The sequence below is a fragment of the Erythrolamprus reginae genome, chromosome 4 (assembly GCF_031021105.1).
Source record: "Erythrolamprus reginae isolate rEryReg1 chromosome 4, rEryReg1.hap1, whole genome shotgun sequence".
Classification (NCBI taxonomy): domain Eukaryota; kingdom Metazoa; phylum Chordata; class Lepidosauria; order Squamata; family Dipsadidae; genus Erythrolamprus; species Erythrolamprus reginae.
Window position 1 is genome coordinate 82,991,000 of NC_091953.1, and position 19,131 is coordinate 83,010,130.

General features: G+C 41.1%; 1 protein-coding gene across 1 annotated transcript in view; it reads left to right on the forward strand.

Annotated features, from left to right (window-relative positions):
• ACE2 (angiotensin converting enzyme 2) overlaps window positions 1-19,131 on the forward strand; it is a 43,562-nt gene that overhangs the window by 20,108 nt on the left and 4,323 nt on the right. Inside the window, exons 8-15 of the mRNA XM_070750652.1 lie at window positions 2,372-2,541; window positions 4,963-5,189; window positions 5,511-5,655; window positions 8,594-8,692; window positions 9,041-9,163; window positions 10,034-10,206; window positions 10,407-10,471; window positions 11,150-11,250. Coding sequence (XP_070606753.1) covers window positions 2,372-2,541; window positions 4,963-5,189; window positions 5,511-5,655; window positions 8,594-8,692; window positions 9,041-9,163; window positions 10,034-10,206; window positions 10,407-10,471; window positions 11,150-11,250 — 1,103 coding nt within the window. The remainder of the gene's footprint in view (window positions 1-2,371; window positions 2,542-4,962; window positions 5,190-5,510; window positions 5,656-8,593; window positions 8,693-9,040; window positions 9,164-10,033; window positions 10,207-10,406; window positions 10,472-11,149; window positions 11,251-19,131) is intronic.

A 19,131-nucleotide genomic window follows, 5' to 3' on the forward strand; every position in this document is an offset into this window, starting at 1 on the left:
CTTTCTGTGCTTAAACACTATATCATTCCTTTCATTTTACAGATCATCTCAGTGATCTTTCATTTATTTATTTTCAACATATTTCTGAAAATAATAATTTTCCCTTATCCATTCATTTGAAATCCCAGATACCTAGCCCCAAAAATATATTAATCATAATCAGTACTATTTATTTTCCCATATTAATCCTCATTTAATAATAATAATAGTTTTATTATATCTCTTTTCCCTTTCCCCCTGTTCTTCTTTACCATTATAATTCACATTAAAATAATCTTATAATTCAAATAATCAATAAGTTCAAAATTGTCTCTACAAATTCATTTAAGAACCTTATACAGTTATAAATTTATCATTATCTAAGTCTTCTTCCACCTGCTCCTTTCAGTATTGCAAATATAGGCTATCTCACATTTCAATTAATAGTTCAATTAATAATTAAATGACCATTTATCAGTCTTGTAAATTTGTAGGTTTATCATTATCCAAATCTTCTCCCATCTGCTCCTTCTTATTTCAGTTCTTCTTTTACTTTCTTGCTTTCATTTTATTATTATTATTATTTCAAAATGTTTAGTCCCCTTTCTCAGGTCAATTTCTGTACTGCAAAGAAAATTTGCAATATCCACATGTTTCTGCAGTTCTATGGAATAATTCTTGTAGAACAAAATAAATTTTCCTCTTCAAGATGTTGTAATCTCCAGATGGAAATAATTAAGAAAGTTCACAGTCACATTCAGCATAGATATGGTGTTCCAAAAGCCAAAGTGGAAAAACAGATTGTATGTCCAACAAATCTTCTCCTGTCATTATTCCTCCAACCAGCAGGTGGAAGTCTTATTAATTCCACAAAAAATATTTTAAACTTATTTATATAATAAAAACTTAATTTTCTGATCTAATTAAAACCAATTTGCTAAAATTCATAAAAATAGTTCAATAATCCGATAAACAAATTTTAAAATCTTCAATCTTGGGCTTTTATTGTCCTTCCAGAAGCTTTTCGCTATTGTTTCCAAATGCCCTTTAGCTGCTTCCTCTCCATCCCCCCCTCAAGCTTTTGCTCCCATTTGAAAAACAAGAAAATCAATCCAAGCTCCAGTTGGCCGAATCACTCACCAGCACCATTCTTAACTCAGTTATCTCGCTCCAGCACGTTTCTTAATTCCTCTCTCTCCAGATGACTTCCAGTTTATTTTAAAATCCCTTTGTTGCAGAGTCAGCTCGGCTTGGTTGGCTTAGGTAATCGATTTCACCCACTGCCAGTGCGAGACAAACCAGTTCAACTGGTGGGGTATGCCAACCTCAAACCAGCCTCCCAGCATCATCCCCTGCATCCCCTCCCTTTCAGGGAGGATCTGGCTTGATTCCATGGGAACAAAAGCTCCCCAGGCAGTGGGGATTCAGAGTTTCCCCATGGACAAGGGGAAACTCTGTGCCACCAGCGCTATTGACTCTGCCCCTCTCCCCCAAGTTTTTAAACCCAGTCTCCCCCAAACTGTTTAATTATAAAACCAGTCAAGAACACTTACATCTCTTATTGCTATACTATAACATATAGCACCAAAACAGCACCATTTAAGATAGAAGTATCACCAGGCTTGGAAGACTTCAAGATTTGTAGAAGAGTAGTAACATGGTAAGAACTGATGGGAAAAGATATTTCTGAGGGCCTTGGAATCTCCATTTCTTTATATTTTGGGTTTATTTATGCTCTGCAGACATAAGCTTACCACTTTGACTGATTTCTAGAAAAGTCATGGATGAGCCCAATCTGAACACCACTCCAAGCATTTTTTTCAGAGTAAATTTTAAAAAAATAATCACAAAAGATGCAGGGCAAAAATCTAGGTATACATTATTTCAGCAGCAAGAGAAAATAGAGATAACAACTTGCTTAACTGGGTGGAAAGTATTGACCACAACTTCATTTGAAGCATCATGAAGTAAGGGCCTGTTACTGTGCATGCTAATTGAATAACCCTTCCCTGTCATTTTTTGTGAGGGAAAAAAGGAAATTGTTCGGTTTTGTTCTATTTTAATGTGTGAACTAAGAATTCAAAATAAAGATAAAGAAGAGATGGATAGAGAAGCACACTATCTATTGAATAAACAATAAGGAGACTATATTTAAAATATTTTAAAGAGTAGACTACAGCAGAGGCTGCTGAGTTGAGGTTTGCCTATGTCTACTCTAATTTTCTCTGGAAGTTGATTGATCTCCTGGATCACTCAACAATGCCAGAAGACATCTCTGTATTTTCCTTCCTTCATGGCTACCTCTATAGCTAAGCATAAGGGACCCTCAGAAACTTGGGTATGGGGTTTGTTGAGCTTACAAAATTGGTGATGTAAAATCAATCTTTTTCAGAATTGGACCGTAAACTCAATATTTAAAGCTGCGGAACATTTTTTCATCTCAATTGGTCTTTTCAATATGACTGATGGTTTCTGGAAAAATTCTATGCTTGAGCAACCTAAAGACGGAAGGAAAGTTGTTTGCCATCCTACGGCTTGGGATATGGGGAAAAAAGATTACAGGTACCAAAAGCTTATTTCTACTCAGTCATAGATTTTACATCCATTTTCTGTAAGTAAAAGAACAAAGTGGTAATTTTAGATATATAACACAAGCAAAAAAGTTAAGATGTCCAATTTCATAATCTGGATACAATAGTACCTCTACTTAAGAACTTAATTTGTTCCGTGACCAGATTCTTAAGTAGAAACGTTCTTAAGTAGAAGCAATTTTTTCCCATAGGAATCAATGTAAAAGCAAATAATGCATGAAAACCTATTTGGGAAGAAATAAATCTCGGAATTTGGGTGGGAGGAAGAGGAAGAAGAGGAGGAGGACAGTCGCTGCCAAAGGAAGAAGGTGAGGTGAGCGCCCCCTTTTGCCTTTCTGCGCCCAGATGCTCCTGGAGGCAACTTCACGCAAAGTGTATGGGAGGCAGTGCAAGGGAGTCACCACAGCAAAGTAGCTTATTGTCTCTCCAGGAACCCAGAGAAAGGAAAATGCTCCGTTCGCTCTGGGCTGCCAAAGCCTCCTTAAGCACTACTGAAAGGCTCCTCTGGCAGCCCAGAAAAGCCTGAGATGGACGGGATTAAAAGGGGAATGGCAGGAAACTGGCCGGGCCTTCGTGCCACTCTCAAATTTCTTGGGAAATTTTTCCGGGCTCAGGTTCTTAAGTAGAAAATGATTCTTAAGTAGAGGCAAAAAAATCTTGAGCATCTGGTTCTTATCTAGAAAAGTTCTTAAGTAGAGGCATTCTTAAGTAGAGGTACCACTGTATTCTAATACAGAAGATTCTTAAAGTGAATATAAAGATAAAACCAAAAACTTTTCTTTTGAATTTAATGGAAACAGACCTGGAATTTTTGGGGTGAACTTTGATGTTATATATGTTAGTGATATCAAAATTTCTTTACACACAAAATGGAAGGACACTTTAATCTCCACAATGGATGAATGGTTGCAAAAACTGATGAAGTTAGTAGAAATGGCTAAATTGATTGCTTTGATAAAAAGAAAAAACACACAATTACTTTTGTTTCTACTTGGAAATCACTTCTGGACTTTATGCTTGAGGTGGAAAAAAATGAAACTTTGATTTTGGGTTTTACTGATTAGATAGATCTGCCTTTATAGAAATGGTTTATATATTGTATTTTAATTTGAGGTATGTAAATTGGAATCTCTACAAGGTGTGAAAAACAATAAAAAAAATTATACACCCCCCCCCCCCAAAAGTAGAGGTACCACTGTATATTTTGCATGATAAAATCAATATGTCAGTGCTATATATACCAGACACTAATGGGAGCATAGATGAGATAAATATTTTACAATCTACAATTTGTTCATTAAATGTTAAGCTATCTCATATGTAAACTGTTATTCTGCTCCAGTTTGTAAATTTATATATCTAATTACAGTGATCCCTCGATTATCGCGAGGGTTCCGTTCCAAGACCCCTCGCGATAATTGATTTTTCACGATGTAGGGTTGCGGAAGTAAAAACACCATCTGCGCATGCGCGCCCTTTTTTTTTCATGGCCGCGCATGCGCAGATGGTGGAGTTTACGTGGGTGGCGGGGAAGACCCAGGGAAGGTTCCTTCGGCCGCCCAGCAGCTGATCTGCTCGGCAGCGCAGTGAGGAGCCGAATCGGGGTTTCCCCTTTGCGTGGGCGGCGGGGAAACCCCGATCTTCGTCTCCTCGCTGCTGCTGCGGCCGTCCAGCAGCTGATCTGCTCGGCAGCGCAGCAGCAGCGAGCAGACGAAGATCGGGGTTTGCCCGCCGCCCACGCAAAGGGGAAACCCCGATTCGGCTCCTCGCTGCGCTGCCGAGCAGATCAGCTGCTGGGCAGCCTAAGGAACCTTCCCTGGGTCTTCCTCGCTGATGCCCCCACTCGCCCGCCCGCCGCCCGCCAGCAAGAGGGGGAGAGATAGAGAAAGAGAGAGAAGGAAAGAAAGAGATGAGAGAGGGAGGAAGAGAGTGTGAGAGAGGAAGAAGCAAGAGAGAGAGAGAGAGAGAGAGAGAAAGAAAGATGAGAAAGGAAGGAAGAGAGTAACGTCATCGGGTGGGAAAAATCGCGATATAGCGTTTCGCGAAGAATGAGATCGCGAAAATCGAGGGATCACTGTATATCTGAATTCAACACAGTTGCAAATAAGAGGGTAAATACCTATAAATTGATGATTGACTCTCTATTCAATTATATTGTCTGGGTTACCATTATAATAAGATTGAAAGAATGATGTTTCACCTTTATGTCAGGAAATACCATGGTAGGATACCACGTCAATTAAACCATTGCATATTCCTCACAAGTTGGGTATAGGGTTAATTTAGAAACATAAGTTAAGTGCATAAAAGACCATACCATTTTAGCAACTATGTCAAAGTGCCATTCAAACTATCATGTTATAATCTCTGCTGGAATTGTATTCATTGGCAGGATTAAGATGTGTACAAAAATAAATATGGACAACTTCCTGACAGCACACCATGAGATGGGCCATATTGAATATGACATGGCCTATTCTAAACAACCTTTCCTGCTAAGAAATGGGGCCAATGAAGGATTTCATGAAGCTGTTGGGGAGATCATGTCACTTTCTGCAGCCACTCCAAATTATCTGAAATCCCTTCACCTACTAGAACATAATTTTCAAGAAGATACAGGTGAGATGGCACAGCATGCTGCCAGGTACTACCAGTTTATCAGTTTTACTATCATTGTAAAAATGTTATTATTGTACAGAATGCTAATAGAAATTGGTGATGAAAGAGCATGTAGAGAAATTATGCAGTTAGCATTGCTTCTTTGGGGGTTATTTGAAAAAAACCCTAAATAACTTCTACCAATAAAACTTTCAGTTATAAGGGTCAGTAGGAACTTCGTGAACAATTACGTTGTATGATACCAATTTTTATTTTTAGGATTGCAATTTCAACGACACAAAATTTCTACTTTATCCTTTCAATCAATTTTTTCTTTTCCAGAAACGGATATCAATTTTCTGCTCAAACAGGCCCTCACTATCGTTGGAACAATGCCTTTCACTTACATGTTAGAGAAATGGCGATGGATGGTATTTGCTGAGCAAATTCCCAAAGATCAATGGATGAAGAAATGGTGGGAAATGAAGTAAGTAAAAGACACAACTAGAGAAAAATATGAAAAAAATCTCTGGAATGCTGATACGTTTTAGCTCAGTAAATATTTATTATTAGTAAAGAATGACGGAAAGAGAACTTTTTGAAAATTTATTTATTCTCTATTTCATTATTTGGTTTATGGTACATTTGCCAAAACATGCTGTCTTGACAGAATGCTCTTATTATAGGGAACAATAAAAAAGGGACAGAAAACCAATCAGATTTGAAGTCTCAAATATATTATAATGATAGATCTGAAAGTTAACACACTTTTAGGGCTAAAATAAATATATTGAGTCTTTGTTTTGACTCTGTTAATTCATCTCTGAGAGTTGGGACTGTTCTGGCACACTTTGAGGCTTTGGTCTGCCTCCTCCTCAAGAAGCTATCGCTGATCCCACCACAATTTTCATCCAATATTCTTTCTGAGGGAAGGTTGTGGAGAGGTGGTTGCACAGAAGCTTCAGCAGACCCTGAATGAAATGGATTATTTTTGAACCCATTTCAATCAGGATTCAGGCCTAGTAATGGAATGAAAATAGCATTAGTCATGCTTTCGGATGATTTTCTGGCAGGAGTGGAACTTGGGTAATTCATCTGTCCTTGCTCTCTTTTAGTTCTTGTCTGCCATTGATACCATAGAACATAGAAACATAGAAGACTGACGGCAGAAAAAGACCTCATGGTCCATCTAGTCTGCCCTTTTACTATTTCCTGTATTTTATCTTACAATGGATATATGTTTATCCCAGGCATGTTTAAATTCGGTTACTGTGGATTTACCAACCACGTCTGCTGGAAGTTTGTTCCAAGGATCTACTACTCTTTCAGTAAAATAATATTTTCTCATGTTGCCTTTGATCTTTCCCCCAACTAACTTCAGATTGTGTCCCCTTGTTCTTGTGTTCACTTTCCTGTTAAAAACACTTCCCTCCTGAACCCTATTTAACCCTTTAACATATTTAAATGTTTCGATCATGTCCCCCCTTTTCCTTCTGTCTTCCAGACTATACAGATTGAGTTCATTAAGTCTTTCCTGATACGTTTTATACTTAAGACCTTCCACCATTCTTGTGAATGGTGATTCTTCACCATTCCACCATTCTTGTGAATGGTGAACATGTGATTCTTTTTTCTTCCTATGAGAATGATGCCAATCAATGTTAATTAGGAGTCAGAAATTGTACCTGCAGCCCCTAATACAGTATATCTATGGAGTGCACCTAGAGGGGTGGCATACAAATCTAATAAATAATAATAATAATAATAATAATAATAATTAATAATAATAATATGGTATGTCACAAGGCTTGGTACTCCCTCCATTCTTAATTTTAGCCGTCACAATGTGTGGAGGTATCATCAGTATGTTGATAATATTAAAATATATGTCTCTGACCCTGGAGAATTAAATGATGCCATTGATTTTTGGTCCCAGAGTTTGGAAACTGTAGGGGTTTGAATGCTGAACAACAGACTTCAACTGAACTCTGGCAAGACTGACAAGTAGCTTGGGTTTTGGGGCTTTCTGGAACTGGGATTTTACCCCCTTTGGCTCTGATATGTTGGCTTTCGTCCAGACGGGGACATCAGACAGGCTTTCTAGGATCGTGATTCCTTTATTTTTTATTTTTTACTCTTTTTTTTTGTTTTACATATCCATATCAATGTGTGATCAGTATGGGACTTGGGTGTCATAAACCCTCATACAAATAAAAATAGCAAAATTAATCATAGTTATTACATTCAACCAGTTTATATATATTTAATAATAATACACATTTATATTAAATTATATCATTATTTGATTATTCAAGTATACACTAATATTTCCCCTTTCTCTTGATCCTATCTCTATCCTAACTTTTAATTATGCCACCATTCTAAGAAAAAAAAAGAGGGGGGAGAAGAGAAAAGCAAATCAGAACAACAATAAAACAGAAAACTCCTTTCCTATCTATCCATCATCTATTCTTCACTTCAGACTATGGTTTCTATGGGTTTTTTTAAACTTGCTTCCCATATTCCTCTTTTGGATCTTTATCTCTGACTGCATCTACTTCTTGGCTATTCAATCTAAATGTTTTCCCCATCACTACCCTCTTCCACTGTCTATTTTCCAAACTATCTGCCCAGACTCCTATCTCCCTTTCGAAGATATCTTCCTGTATCTCCAATTCTCTTTTCAACTCTCTTAAGATATTTCCCCTGCAGGTTTAATTCATCAATCACTGTTATTTTTATTATTATTATCTCATCCTTCTCTTCTTCTTTTGTTCACTGGTTCTTTGAGTCAATCTTCTCTCTTTCTCATTATCCTCATTATCCCTCATATTGTCAGCGAGCTTCAAAGAAAGTGAAGGTGAACAGAAGGGTCATTCAGCAACAAATAGGTGGTTAAGTTGATCCTAAAGGATAAGTTGCTGCATCCTTTCTGAAAGAGGGATTACTGCAATAGTTTTAAAACTCAACAATATGACAGCCTCAGTTATTTTCTCATCACAGGTAGTCATCACTTCATCTACTTCACTCCATTTCCAAGACATAATAACTTTTAACTTATAGAAAGATGAAAGTGAAAAATGACAGAAGAAAGACAGAGTTAGGAACATTAAATAACCCTTTATTCTAATCCAACGTTTAAGCTTAAATCAGATTCCATTGCTCGTGAGTTATACAAAACAAGGCTGTAATTCAGGCTATTATATTGTATTATCAGAAAGGTAAATATATTTGAGATGCCTGCCTTGAGGACAATGCTCTTTTATATAAGGGATTTAGTCAATGAAGATGTAAAACTGGGACAAATGCTTTTATAATACATTGAGATTTTTTTTTAGCAGTTGAATTCTTAATACAACAAAGTGTCTGACTTTAAATCTTGTTTCCTTCTCAAATACTAATGGAACCATATCTCTTTTCTGCAGGCGAGAGATAGTTGGGGTTGTGGAGCCATTGCCTCACAACGAGGAATATTGTGACCCTGCGGCTCTATTTCATGTTGCCAATGACTACTCTTTCATAAGGTATAACTTGTAACTCTTATTTGCTTTTTTAAACTTTTTACTATTTTTCTTAAAAAGAATTTCAATTTCTTTTTGGATTCCTCAAATTGAAGCACCACTATAAAACTTTGCAGAGCTCTAATCTCTTAAAACAGTGGTAAAAATAATGATCACATGTGGTAAGCATATAGGCTGAATGAAATAACTTAGTGTGATCAGTTTTTTAATATAATAACATCACTTCTATAAAACTAATTTTATAAAATGTTTTATTTATTTAATTTCTATAGCTGCCTAATTTCAGACATATGTTGATATTCTTACTGTAATTAGTAAATTGTTCTTATCTTCTCTCCTTCCCTTTTCTAGATATTATACAAGGACCATTTACCAGTTCCAATTTCAAGAGGCACTTTGCAAAGCTGCTGGTCACACAGAGGAACTTTATAAATGTGACATTTCTAATTCTAGAAATGCTGGACGCATTTTGGGGTAAACGACAACTTGCTTCACAGTCTATCATTTGAATAGCTGTAGTGAAACACATTTTCATTGTAGTCTCCAGATACCACTGCAAGTACTGTTAATCTAAATTTGCTTTAAGAATGAAACATGATAAGATGAAAATTAAGCCTCTCTTTTCACTGTCAACCCTGTACATTTTCAAGTTTCAAACACGCTATTATAGGTTTAGATTCTGGATGGAAGAAAAGCAAATGCTAATATCTAAATGAACTCAAAATCTAAAGGAATTTCTAATAATCCAGATGACCTTATGCAGTTCTTATAGATTTTAGAGAGATGTCATATTACTAAATCAACCACTAGCTTGTCCATGTATATGAATTGGTATGAATGACTAGTATGTGTGTTGTTGAACTGTTTTTTAAAGTTTTAATTAGGATTTTAGAAATTGCTTGTTTTTTCCCTTGATTGCTTTTTGTTTATTTTTATTGTAATTTTATATTGTTGTGAGCCACCCTGAGTCCTTTAGGATTGGGCAGCATAGAAGTCAAATTAAATAATAAATAAACAAACAACTGAAAATATTATAATAGCAATTGCACAGAGGAAATTCTGTTCCATATTTTGTTATATAGTTTTAAGTTTTTTCTGGGTTTCAATGAGATTGCTCTTCACTCTAGCATCAGGTATACACAGCTGAAAATCTGGGCCATGTTTAACTGTAACAGCTGAATTTTATTATTCCATATACAGTATTTGAGATATTTGCCATAGTCTTTGCTGAGGCTGATTACAAGTGACACAGTGTAACTCTTCTTGAATTTAATGCGCCTTGTCTTCCCTTAACACAGTGAGTCTGACAAGTGATCAAAAGTTTCTATCTCTTTTTAAATACAGGGATATGCTTGCTTTGGGTAGTTCTCAGCCTTGGACAAAAGCTTTAAAAAATATTACAGGAAACCAAAAGATGGATGCAGCACCATTTCTTCACTACTTTGATCCCTTACAAAAGTGGCTGGAGAGAAGCAACAGCAATGAACATGTTGATTGGGATGTAAATTGGATTCCATGTAGGTTTTGTTTTATAATGTAATATAAGTCCCTCTTTTTTGTGGGGGGATCCTTGTCTATTGATACTGCTCTTTGACCAATCCAGAGAAAAAACTGGGGGAAAAAACCCTAAAATATCAGTAGCAATTTGAATTGTAAATAAAAATATTTTGAAGTATACATTATTAATTTTATGTTATTTATTTTCCTCTCTTTTTAGATCTAGATTCTAAGGATGCCATCAAAGTGAGGATTAGTTTGAAAACAGCACTGGGTGATAAAGCAGTGAGTAGATGATGTCAACTTGATTTCATTATTTGGGATTTATTTTAAGAAAAAATGAAAATAGATCGCAATGCAGTCCTATAAAGATAGAAGATAATTCTTACCTTTAGGCAAGTGATAAAGGTATGATGGGGGAAAATGAAAGAATCATGGAAAATATAAAAGGTGTGGAAAAGCTTGGATTTTAGTGAACATTGTGTAAAAGATAAATACATTTGGTTTTCATACAACACACTATTTTTACTAATGTTTGAGACATTTTTTCCTTTCTGGCCAACATCGCCAAGACATCTAAATTGATGCTCTGGACAGCATCACTTTTTAAAAATAGTTTTAAATTCAAATCCCAGTCAGTCCTGTCGCAAAGAGGCAGGCTATCTTGATGTTTAATAATCCTTACAGTCAGGAAATTCCTTCTTAACCATCCATTTATTTATTTAGGTTTTTTGGTCCTACTTCAGAAACAATAAAGAATAGCTGAACAATTCTGTGCTTTTTACAACAGTCTTTCAGTTATTCAAGACAGCTTTTTAATATTAATATTTTTCATATTAATTTTTGACAACACTATCCGTACCGGGTGGGGCCCATCACTAGATAAAGTAATTTGAAAAGTATTTTCTAGGGGCCCTATCTAAACTTGCAACTGCTGATGTAATTGTCACCTTGAATTTACAGTACAACTGGGATGAGAGTGAAATGTATTTATTTAAATCAACCATCGCCTATGCCATGCAGAAGTACTTTTTAGAAAAAAAGAATAAAACAGTGCTGTTTCAGTAAGTATATTTCCTTTTATCTTCAAAGGGGATTACTATTTTCATGACAATGGTGTCTGCAAGTGTAGATCAAACAAGGCATAATAACACTCCATTTATGATGAGGTGCCCTTCGGCTGCACTGCCATGACTTTCATTTTGCCTTTTTCCCCTGGAAGAGACCATTGATTTTTGATGACATCTAGATTTTAAAGTCTGTGTGCGTGTGTGTGCATATATATGTGTAGATAGATAGATAGATAGATAGATAGATAGATAGATAGATAGATAGATAGATAGATAGATAGTGTTTTATATGAATATGCATGTACAGTGAACCCTCGAGTTTCGCGTCCTCGAGCATCGCGAAAGGGCTATTTCGCTAGTTTTCAACCCGGAAGTAAACTCCACCATCTGCGCATGGGTGCCCTTCCACGCATGCGTAGATGGTGGAGTTTCCCCGCCGGGCAGAGGCTTCCCTGGGTCTTCCCCCTCTTGCCTCGGTAAGACCCCAGCGGCGGCGCGAGCAACGGTGTGGGCTGGCGGGCCGCACGCGTGCGGAAACCCCAGCTCCGCTTCCCAGCTGGGAAGCAGAGCCGGCAACAGCGTGGGCGGGCGGGCGGCGCGCGCGAGCTTGGGGACACCCCAACTCCGCTTCCCAGCTGGGAAGCGGAGCTAGGGTGTCCCCACGCCCGCGTGCGTTGCTGGGGAAAGCGCGTGTGCTTGGGGACACCCTAGCTCCGCTTCCCAGCTGGGAAGCGGAGCTAGGGTGTCCCCACGCCCGCGCGCGTTGCTGGGGAAAGCGCGCGCGCTTGGGGACACCCTAGCTCCGCTTCCCAGCTGGGAAGCGGAGCTAGGGTGTCCCCACGCGCGCGCGCGCGTTGCTGGGGAAAGCGCGCGCGCTTGGGGACACCCCACCTCCGCTTCCCAGCTGGGAAGCGGAGCTAGGGTGTCCCCACGTGCGCGTGCGTTGCTGGGGAAAGCGCGCACGCTTGGGGACACCCTAGCTCCGCTTCCCAGCTGGGAAGCGGAGCTAGGGTGTCCCCACACACGCGCGCGTTGCTGGGGAAAGCGCGCACACTTGGGGACACCCCACCTCCGCTTCCCAGCTGGGAAGCGGAGCTAGGGTGTCCCCAAGCGCGCGCGCACCCCAGGCGCGAGCAACGGGGTGGGCGGGCGAAGGGCGGGCGGCAGCGGAAGTAAAAACACCATCTGCGCACGCGCAGATGGTGTTTTTACTTCCGCACCGCTACTTCACGAAAAATCAATCATCGCTTGGGGTCCTGGAACGGAACCCTCGCGATGATCGAGGGACCACTGTATATACACTCAAACGTTCTACATTAATCCACAGCAGAAACACAATAGTCAATAATTAAAACTTCCATACTATATTTAATAATAAAAATATCCATGGCAAAAATTAACAGATACAGTGATCCCTCGATTATCGCGAGGGTTCCGTTCCAAGACCCCTCGCGATAATCGATTTTTCGCGATGTAGCGGTGCGGAAGTAAAAACACCATCTGCGCATGCGCGTCCTGTTTTCCATGGCCGCGCATGCGCAGATGGTGGGGCGACGGCAGTTCGGAGGCTGGCAATGGTTGTTTTTCATGCCGGCCACCCCCCCCAGCGCCTCCGGGCTCCTCGCCGCTACCCCCCGCCCGCCTGATTCGCCCCTCCCATCCCTCCCTCCTTAGAACGTGGATTTTTCGCCCTCTCAAATTGCTAGTTCTGAGTGAGAACACCTCCCCCACTTCTGATATTCAAGTCCAATTAGACGCTGGATGTTTTGCCCTCATGTTTCTAGTTCTGAGTGAGAACACCTCCCCCACTTCTGATTTTCAAGTCCAATTAGACACTGGATGTTTTGCCCTCATGTTTCTAGTTCTGAGTGAGAACACCTCCCCCACTTCTGATATTCAAGTCCAATTAGACGCTGGATGTTTTGCCCTCTCAAGTTGCTAGTTCTGAGTGAGAAAATGTCTCCCACTTCTGATATTCAAGTACAATTAGAACGTGGGTGTTTTGCCCTCTCAAGTTGCTAGTTCTGAATGAGAACACTTCCTCTCCTTCTGATTTTCAAGTCCAATTAGAACCTGGATGTTTTGCCCTCTCAAGTTGCTAGTTCTGAGTGAGAACACCTCCCCCAGTTCTGATTTTCAAGGCGAATTAGAACCTGGATGTTTTGCCCTCTCAAGTTGCTAGTTCAGAGTGAGAACACCTCCCCCACTTCTGATTTTCAATTCCATTTAGAACCTGGATGTTTTGCCCTCTCAAGTTGCTAGTTCTGAGTGAGAACACCTCCCCCAGTTCTGATTTTCAAGTCCAATTAGACGCTGGATGTTTTGCCCTCTCAAGTTGCTAGTTCTGAGTGAGAACACCTCCCCCACTTCTGATTTTCAATTCCATTTAGAACCTGGCTGTTTTGCCCTCTCAAGTTGCTAGTTCTGAGTGAGAACACTTCCCCTACTTTTGATTTTCAAGTCCAATTAGGACCTGGATGTTTTGCCCTCTCAAGTTGCTAGTTCTGAATGAGAACACTTCCCCTCCTTCTGATTTTCAAGTCCAATTAGACGCTGGATGTTTTGCCCTCTCAAGTTGCTAGTTCTGAGTGAGAACACCTCCCCCACTTCTGATTTTCAATTCCATTTAGAACCTGGATGTTTTGCCCTCTCAAGTTGCTAGTTCTGAGTGAGAACACTTCCCCTACTTCTGATTTTCAAGTCCAATTAGAACCTGGATGTTTTGCCCTCTCAAGTTGCTAGTTCAGAGTGAGAACACCTCCCCCACTTCTGATTTTCAATTCCATTTAGAACCTGGATGTTTTGCCCTCTCAAGTTGCTAGTTCTGAGTGAGAACACCTCCCCCAGTTCTGATTTTCAAGTCCAATTAGACGCTGGATGTTTTGCCCTCTCAAGTTGCTAGTTCTGAGTGAGAACACCTCCCCCACTTCTGATTTTCAATTCCATTTAGAACCTGGCTGTTTTGCCCTCTCAAGTTGCTAGTTCTGAGTGAGAACACTTCCCCTACTTTTGATTTTCAAGTCCAATTAGGACCTGGATGTTTTGCCCTCTCAAGTTGCTAGTTCTGAATGAGAACACTTCCCCTCCTTCTGATTTTCAAGTCCAATTAGACGCTGGATGTTTTGCCCTCTCAAGTTGCTAGTTCTGAGTGAGAACACCTCCCCCACTTCTGATTTTCAATTCCATTTAGAACCTGGATGTTTTGCCCTCTCAAGTTGCTAGTTCTGAGTGAGAACACTTCCCCTACTTCTGATTTTCAAGTCCAATTAGAACCTGGATGTTTTGCCCTCTCAAGTTGCTAGTTCTGAATGAGAACACTTCCCTTCCTTCTGATTTTCAAGTCCAATTAGAACCTGGATGTTTTGCCCTCTCAAGTTGCTAGTTCTGAGTGAGAACACCTCCCCCAGTTCTGATTTTCAAGGCGAATTAGAACCTGGATGTTTTGCCCTCTCAAGTTGCTAGTTCAGAGTGAGAACACCTCCCCCACTTCTGATTTTCAATTCCATTTAGAACCTGGATGTTTTGCCCTCTCAAGTTGCTAGTTCTGAGTGAGAACATCTCCCCCACTTCTGATTTTCAAGTCCAATTAGAACCTGGATGTTTTGCCCTATAGAGTTGCTAGTTCTTAGTGAGAACACTTCTGTCACTTCTGATTTTCAAGTCCAATTAGAACCTGGATGTTTTGCCCTCTCAAGTTGCTAGTTCTGAGTGAGAAAACGTCTCCCACTTCTGATTTTCAAGTCCAATTAGACGCTGGATGGTTTGCCCTCATGTCCTCCTTCCATCCCTCCCTCCCTGCTTCCATCCCTCCCTCCCTCTTTCCCTCCCTTCTCTCCCTCCCTCCTTCCATCCCTCCTTCCTTCCATCCCTCCTTCCTTCCTTCCCTTCTCTCCCTCCCTCCCTCCCTCCTCCCTTCCTTTCGTAAAAAACACTTAAACAATGACAGAATAAAAAACCCCAGCCCTCACCTGTGTTTGAATTTCATTCACTCAGTCATTCATTCATTCTTCTGTATGCCACTCAGTCCCAACACTTTCAACCCACAAATTACCATTTCCCATCCCCTTAATGTACTGTACTGTACCTCTACCTGTACCTGTACTGTACACATTGAATAACACACTTAGTCATCCTGATAGAAATAATAACAATATTTATTTACATTTTTACATTTTTTGGGGGGGGGGTTAGCATAACTAGGATAAATCGGGATCTTCTATCACCATGTCTACAATGGACGCTGCAGGTGATGGTGTGACAGACCTCGTGGTTTTTGTGACAAACATAGTTATGGGCAGTTGTTGGCACATTTTCTTTTTCTTGGCTAACATGGCTCTGTATGGTGCAAAGGTGTTGTCAAGGGAGGCCTTAAATTGTATAGAGCGAGTCATGTTGGGATCCCAAAGTTCCACCATGCGTTGTACATTTGCAGCAGCTCTGTTCAGTTCTGCAAGCCGCTCAAGCGTTAGGCCAACATCTTCTTCTTCCTCAGCTTCCTCAGCTTCCTCTTCCTCAGCTTCTTCACTCGCTGACCTGGTCAGCTCCTCCAGATCTCTGTCTGTCAGCGGTAGGCCATGCTCATCAAGCAAACCATTGACTTCCTCTAGTGTCATGTCAACGAAGCCTTCTCCACCCAGTGCCTGTGCCAGCTTCACAGAGTTCTGGACTGCAGCATCTTGAATTTCTTCGGGAGCAAATCCCCTGTAATCATGCACCACTTCTGGCCACAATTTCCTTCAGCAGGCATTCATTGTCTGTGACTTCATATCCATTAAGGCATTCTGAATGTTCTTCAGACAAGATGCAATTGTGTACTGACGCCAGTAGGCCTTCAATGTGAAGTTTTCATCAGCATCCATTGCTTCCACGATGCTTCCAAGAGAATTGCGCGTGTACAGTGCCTTAAATGCGCGGATAACACCTTGATCCATCGGCTGGATAAGCGATGGGGTGTTTGGTGGCAAGAATTCGACTTGCACCCCATCATGTTCATGTGCCAGGTCATCATGGCCTCCAGCATTGTCCATTAGGAGAAGCACTTTGAAATTGAGTCCTTTGGCAGCCAAATAATCCTTCACCTGTGGGATGAAGCACTGATGAAACCAGTCCCGCGTGAGGGGTTTTGTAATCCATGCTTTAGGATTATGCATCCAGTACACTGGCAATGCATTCTTATTTCTGTTCTTGAGGGCTCTTGGATTTCGTGACTTATAAATTAGCCCTGGCTTCATCAAAAAGCCTGCTGCATTCCCACACATGATCAAAGACACTCTATCTTTCATGGCCTTAAAGCCAGGGGCTTTGGCTTCATCTTGCATCAAGAAAGTCCGTGAAGGCATCCTCTTCCAGAACAGGCCTGTTTCGTCCATGTTGAACACCTGTTCTGGAAGGTAGCCCCCTTCTGCAATTAGATCTTTAAACGTGCGCTGGACAAAGTTTTCGGCTGCACCTGTATCTGCTGAGGCAGCTTCTCCATGCAATGACACACTCTTCAGGCCATAGCACCGTTGAAATTTCTCAAACCACCCTTTGCTTGCTGTGAATGTGGCTGGGGCTGAAGAAGCAGAAGATGTTGATGGCTGGGGGTCTTCAGAGTCACCAGCACCTTCATCTACAGAGAATGACAGGAAAGGGAGAGAGAAGTGACTTGAATGAAAGCATACAGTCCTTCCATCCCTCCCTCCTTCCATCCCTCCCTCCTTCCATCCCTCCCTCCTTCCATCCCTCCCTCCTTCCTTCCATCCCTCCCTCTCTCCTTCCATCCCTCCCTCCCTCCCTCCTTCCTTCCCTTCTCTCCCTCCCTCCTTCCATCCCTCCCTCCTTCCATCCCTCCTTCCATCCCTCCTTCCATCCCTCCTTCCATCCCTCCTTCCATCCCTCCTTCCATCCCTCCCTCCTTCCATCCCTCCTTCCTTCCTTCCATCCCTCCTTCCTTCCATCCCTCCCTCCATCCCTCCCTCCTTCCATCCCTCCTTCCATCCCTCCTTCCATCCCTCCCTCCTTCCCCCCTTCCTTCCTTCCTTCCATCCCTCCTTCCTTCCATCCCTCCCTCCTTCCATCCCTCCCTCCCTCCTCTCCCTCCTTCCATCCCTCCCTCCTTCCATCCCTCCTTCCATCCCTCCCTCCTTCCATCCCTCCTTCCCTCCCTCCCTCCTTCCATCCCTCCCTCCCTCCTTCCTTCCTTCCATACCTCCGTCCTTCTATCCCTCCCTCCCTCCTTCCTTAAAAAACACTTAAATACAGTAACGACAGAATAAAAAACCCCAGCCCTCACCTGGGTTTCCCTCATCTGCATCGCCTCCTTCTGTGTCTTCAAGACGGTTGTACAATTGCTGCGCCTTGGTTCGTATAGTGTTCGTATCCAAAGCAATGCTCTTTTTGCGGCAGTCTTGTACCCACACAGATAAAGCAGCTTCCATCTTCATAAGGTGTTTGTTTCTAGGCGTCACCATTCTTTTTGCAGCCTTGCTGAATGTTATCTGAGAAGTTTGCCTTATCTTCTTTTCGTCTTTCCGAATGTATCGCACAGTCGATTCGTTGATCCCATAATGCCGACCAACATCTACATTAGAACGTCCCGCTTTCAGCATGTCCAAAAGTTCAATTTTCTCCTTGATTGTCAGCATCTTCCTGCTCTTTTTAGCGTCGCCGCCTCCACTCCGCATGCAACGTTTAGGTGCCATCTTCCAAGAAGTCTTCACAAACAGCTCCAAGAAACAGCTCCAAGAAACAGCTCCAAGAAACAGCTCCAAGAAACAGATCCAAGAAACAGATCCAAGAAACAGATCCAAGAAACAGATCCAAGAAACAGATCCAAGAAACAGCTCCGACAAACAGCTCCGACAAACAGCTCCAAAAGTTCCAAAAGTTTCAAAGCAAAGCACGCTGAGCAAACAACACTGATTGGCCGAGATTTCTGTCCATCAGCATTGTCGGGCGAAATGTTTGCAATGACAACGCTGATTGGCTGAAATTTTGCTGTATCACCATTGCCGGGCAAACTTATTGCAATGGCAAAGCTGATTGGCTGAGATTTCGGCCAACCAGCAATGGTAGACGTCAGTTTGGTGATGACGCGTGACGTCATCGGGCGGAAAAAACCACGCACGTATTTTTAATTTATTATTTTTTGAAAAATCGTGATATAGCGTTTCGTGAAGATCGAGATGGTATTATTTGTTGAAAAATCACGATATAGCGTTTCGCGAAGATCGAGATCGCGAAACTCGAGGGATCACTGTATATGTATAATAACTACTATTAATAATAAAAACAATGAGGGTTGATGTCTCAATGAGCTTTAAGGAAAGGATTGGGGTTCTGTGAACTTGTGCAAAATCCTCCTCATTGGAGCCCCCCCCCCAAGGAACTAAAGTCACCCTGGAGGGGTGACAAAGAAAGGAGGGGCACCCTGCAGGTTGTGGAGAGTGGCAGTTCTCCAGCTAGACCCAAGGATTCCCTCCCATCCAACAATGAAGAGAAGAGGCAGCCATTATGGCTGCCTTGAAGCTGGGGCAGCCGAATAAATAAACAATGTGTTGCATTGGAGTAGTTGAACAGTGATTGGAACTGGGTGAGGTGATTCTTTTTTTACCTAGAACCTAACCCTAAAGAAAATAAACCCTGGGAAAGAGAGTCTTTGAAATGCAAGTCAAAGTGGCAAATAATTACAGAGAGAAAAAGTATAGACTTGAAAGAAAAGGAAATAAGGAACTAAAGGGAGAGTGTAAACTCCTTAAAATATAGAAAGATTGAATTTTAAATTTTATTGCCAATATTTTGGTAAGGCATTTTAAATTATTGGAAATTATTTGTCTGAATATTGACTATTTGCAAAAACTGAAATAAATCTTTGTCAGATTTTCTGCATTGTTG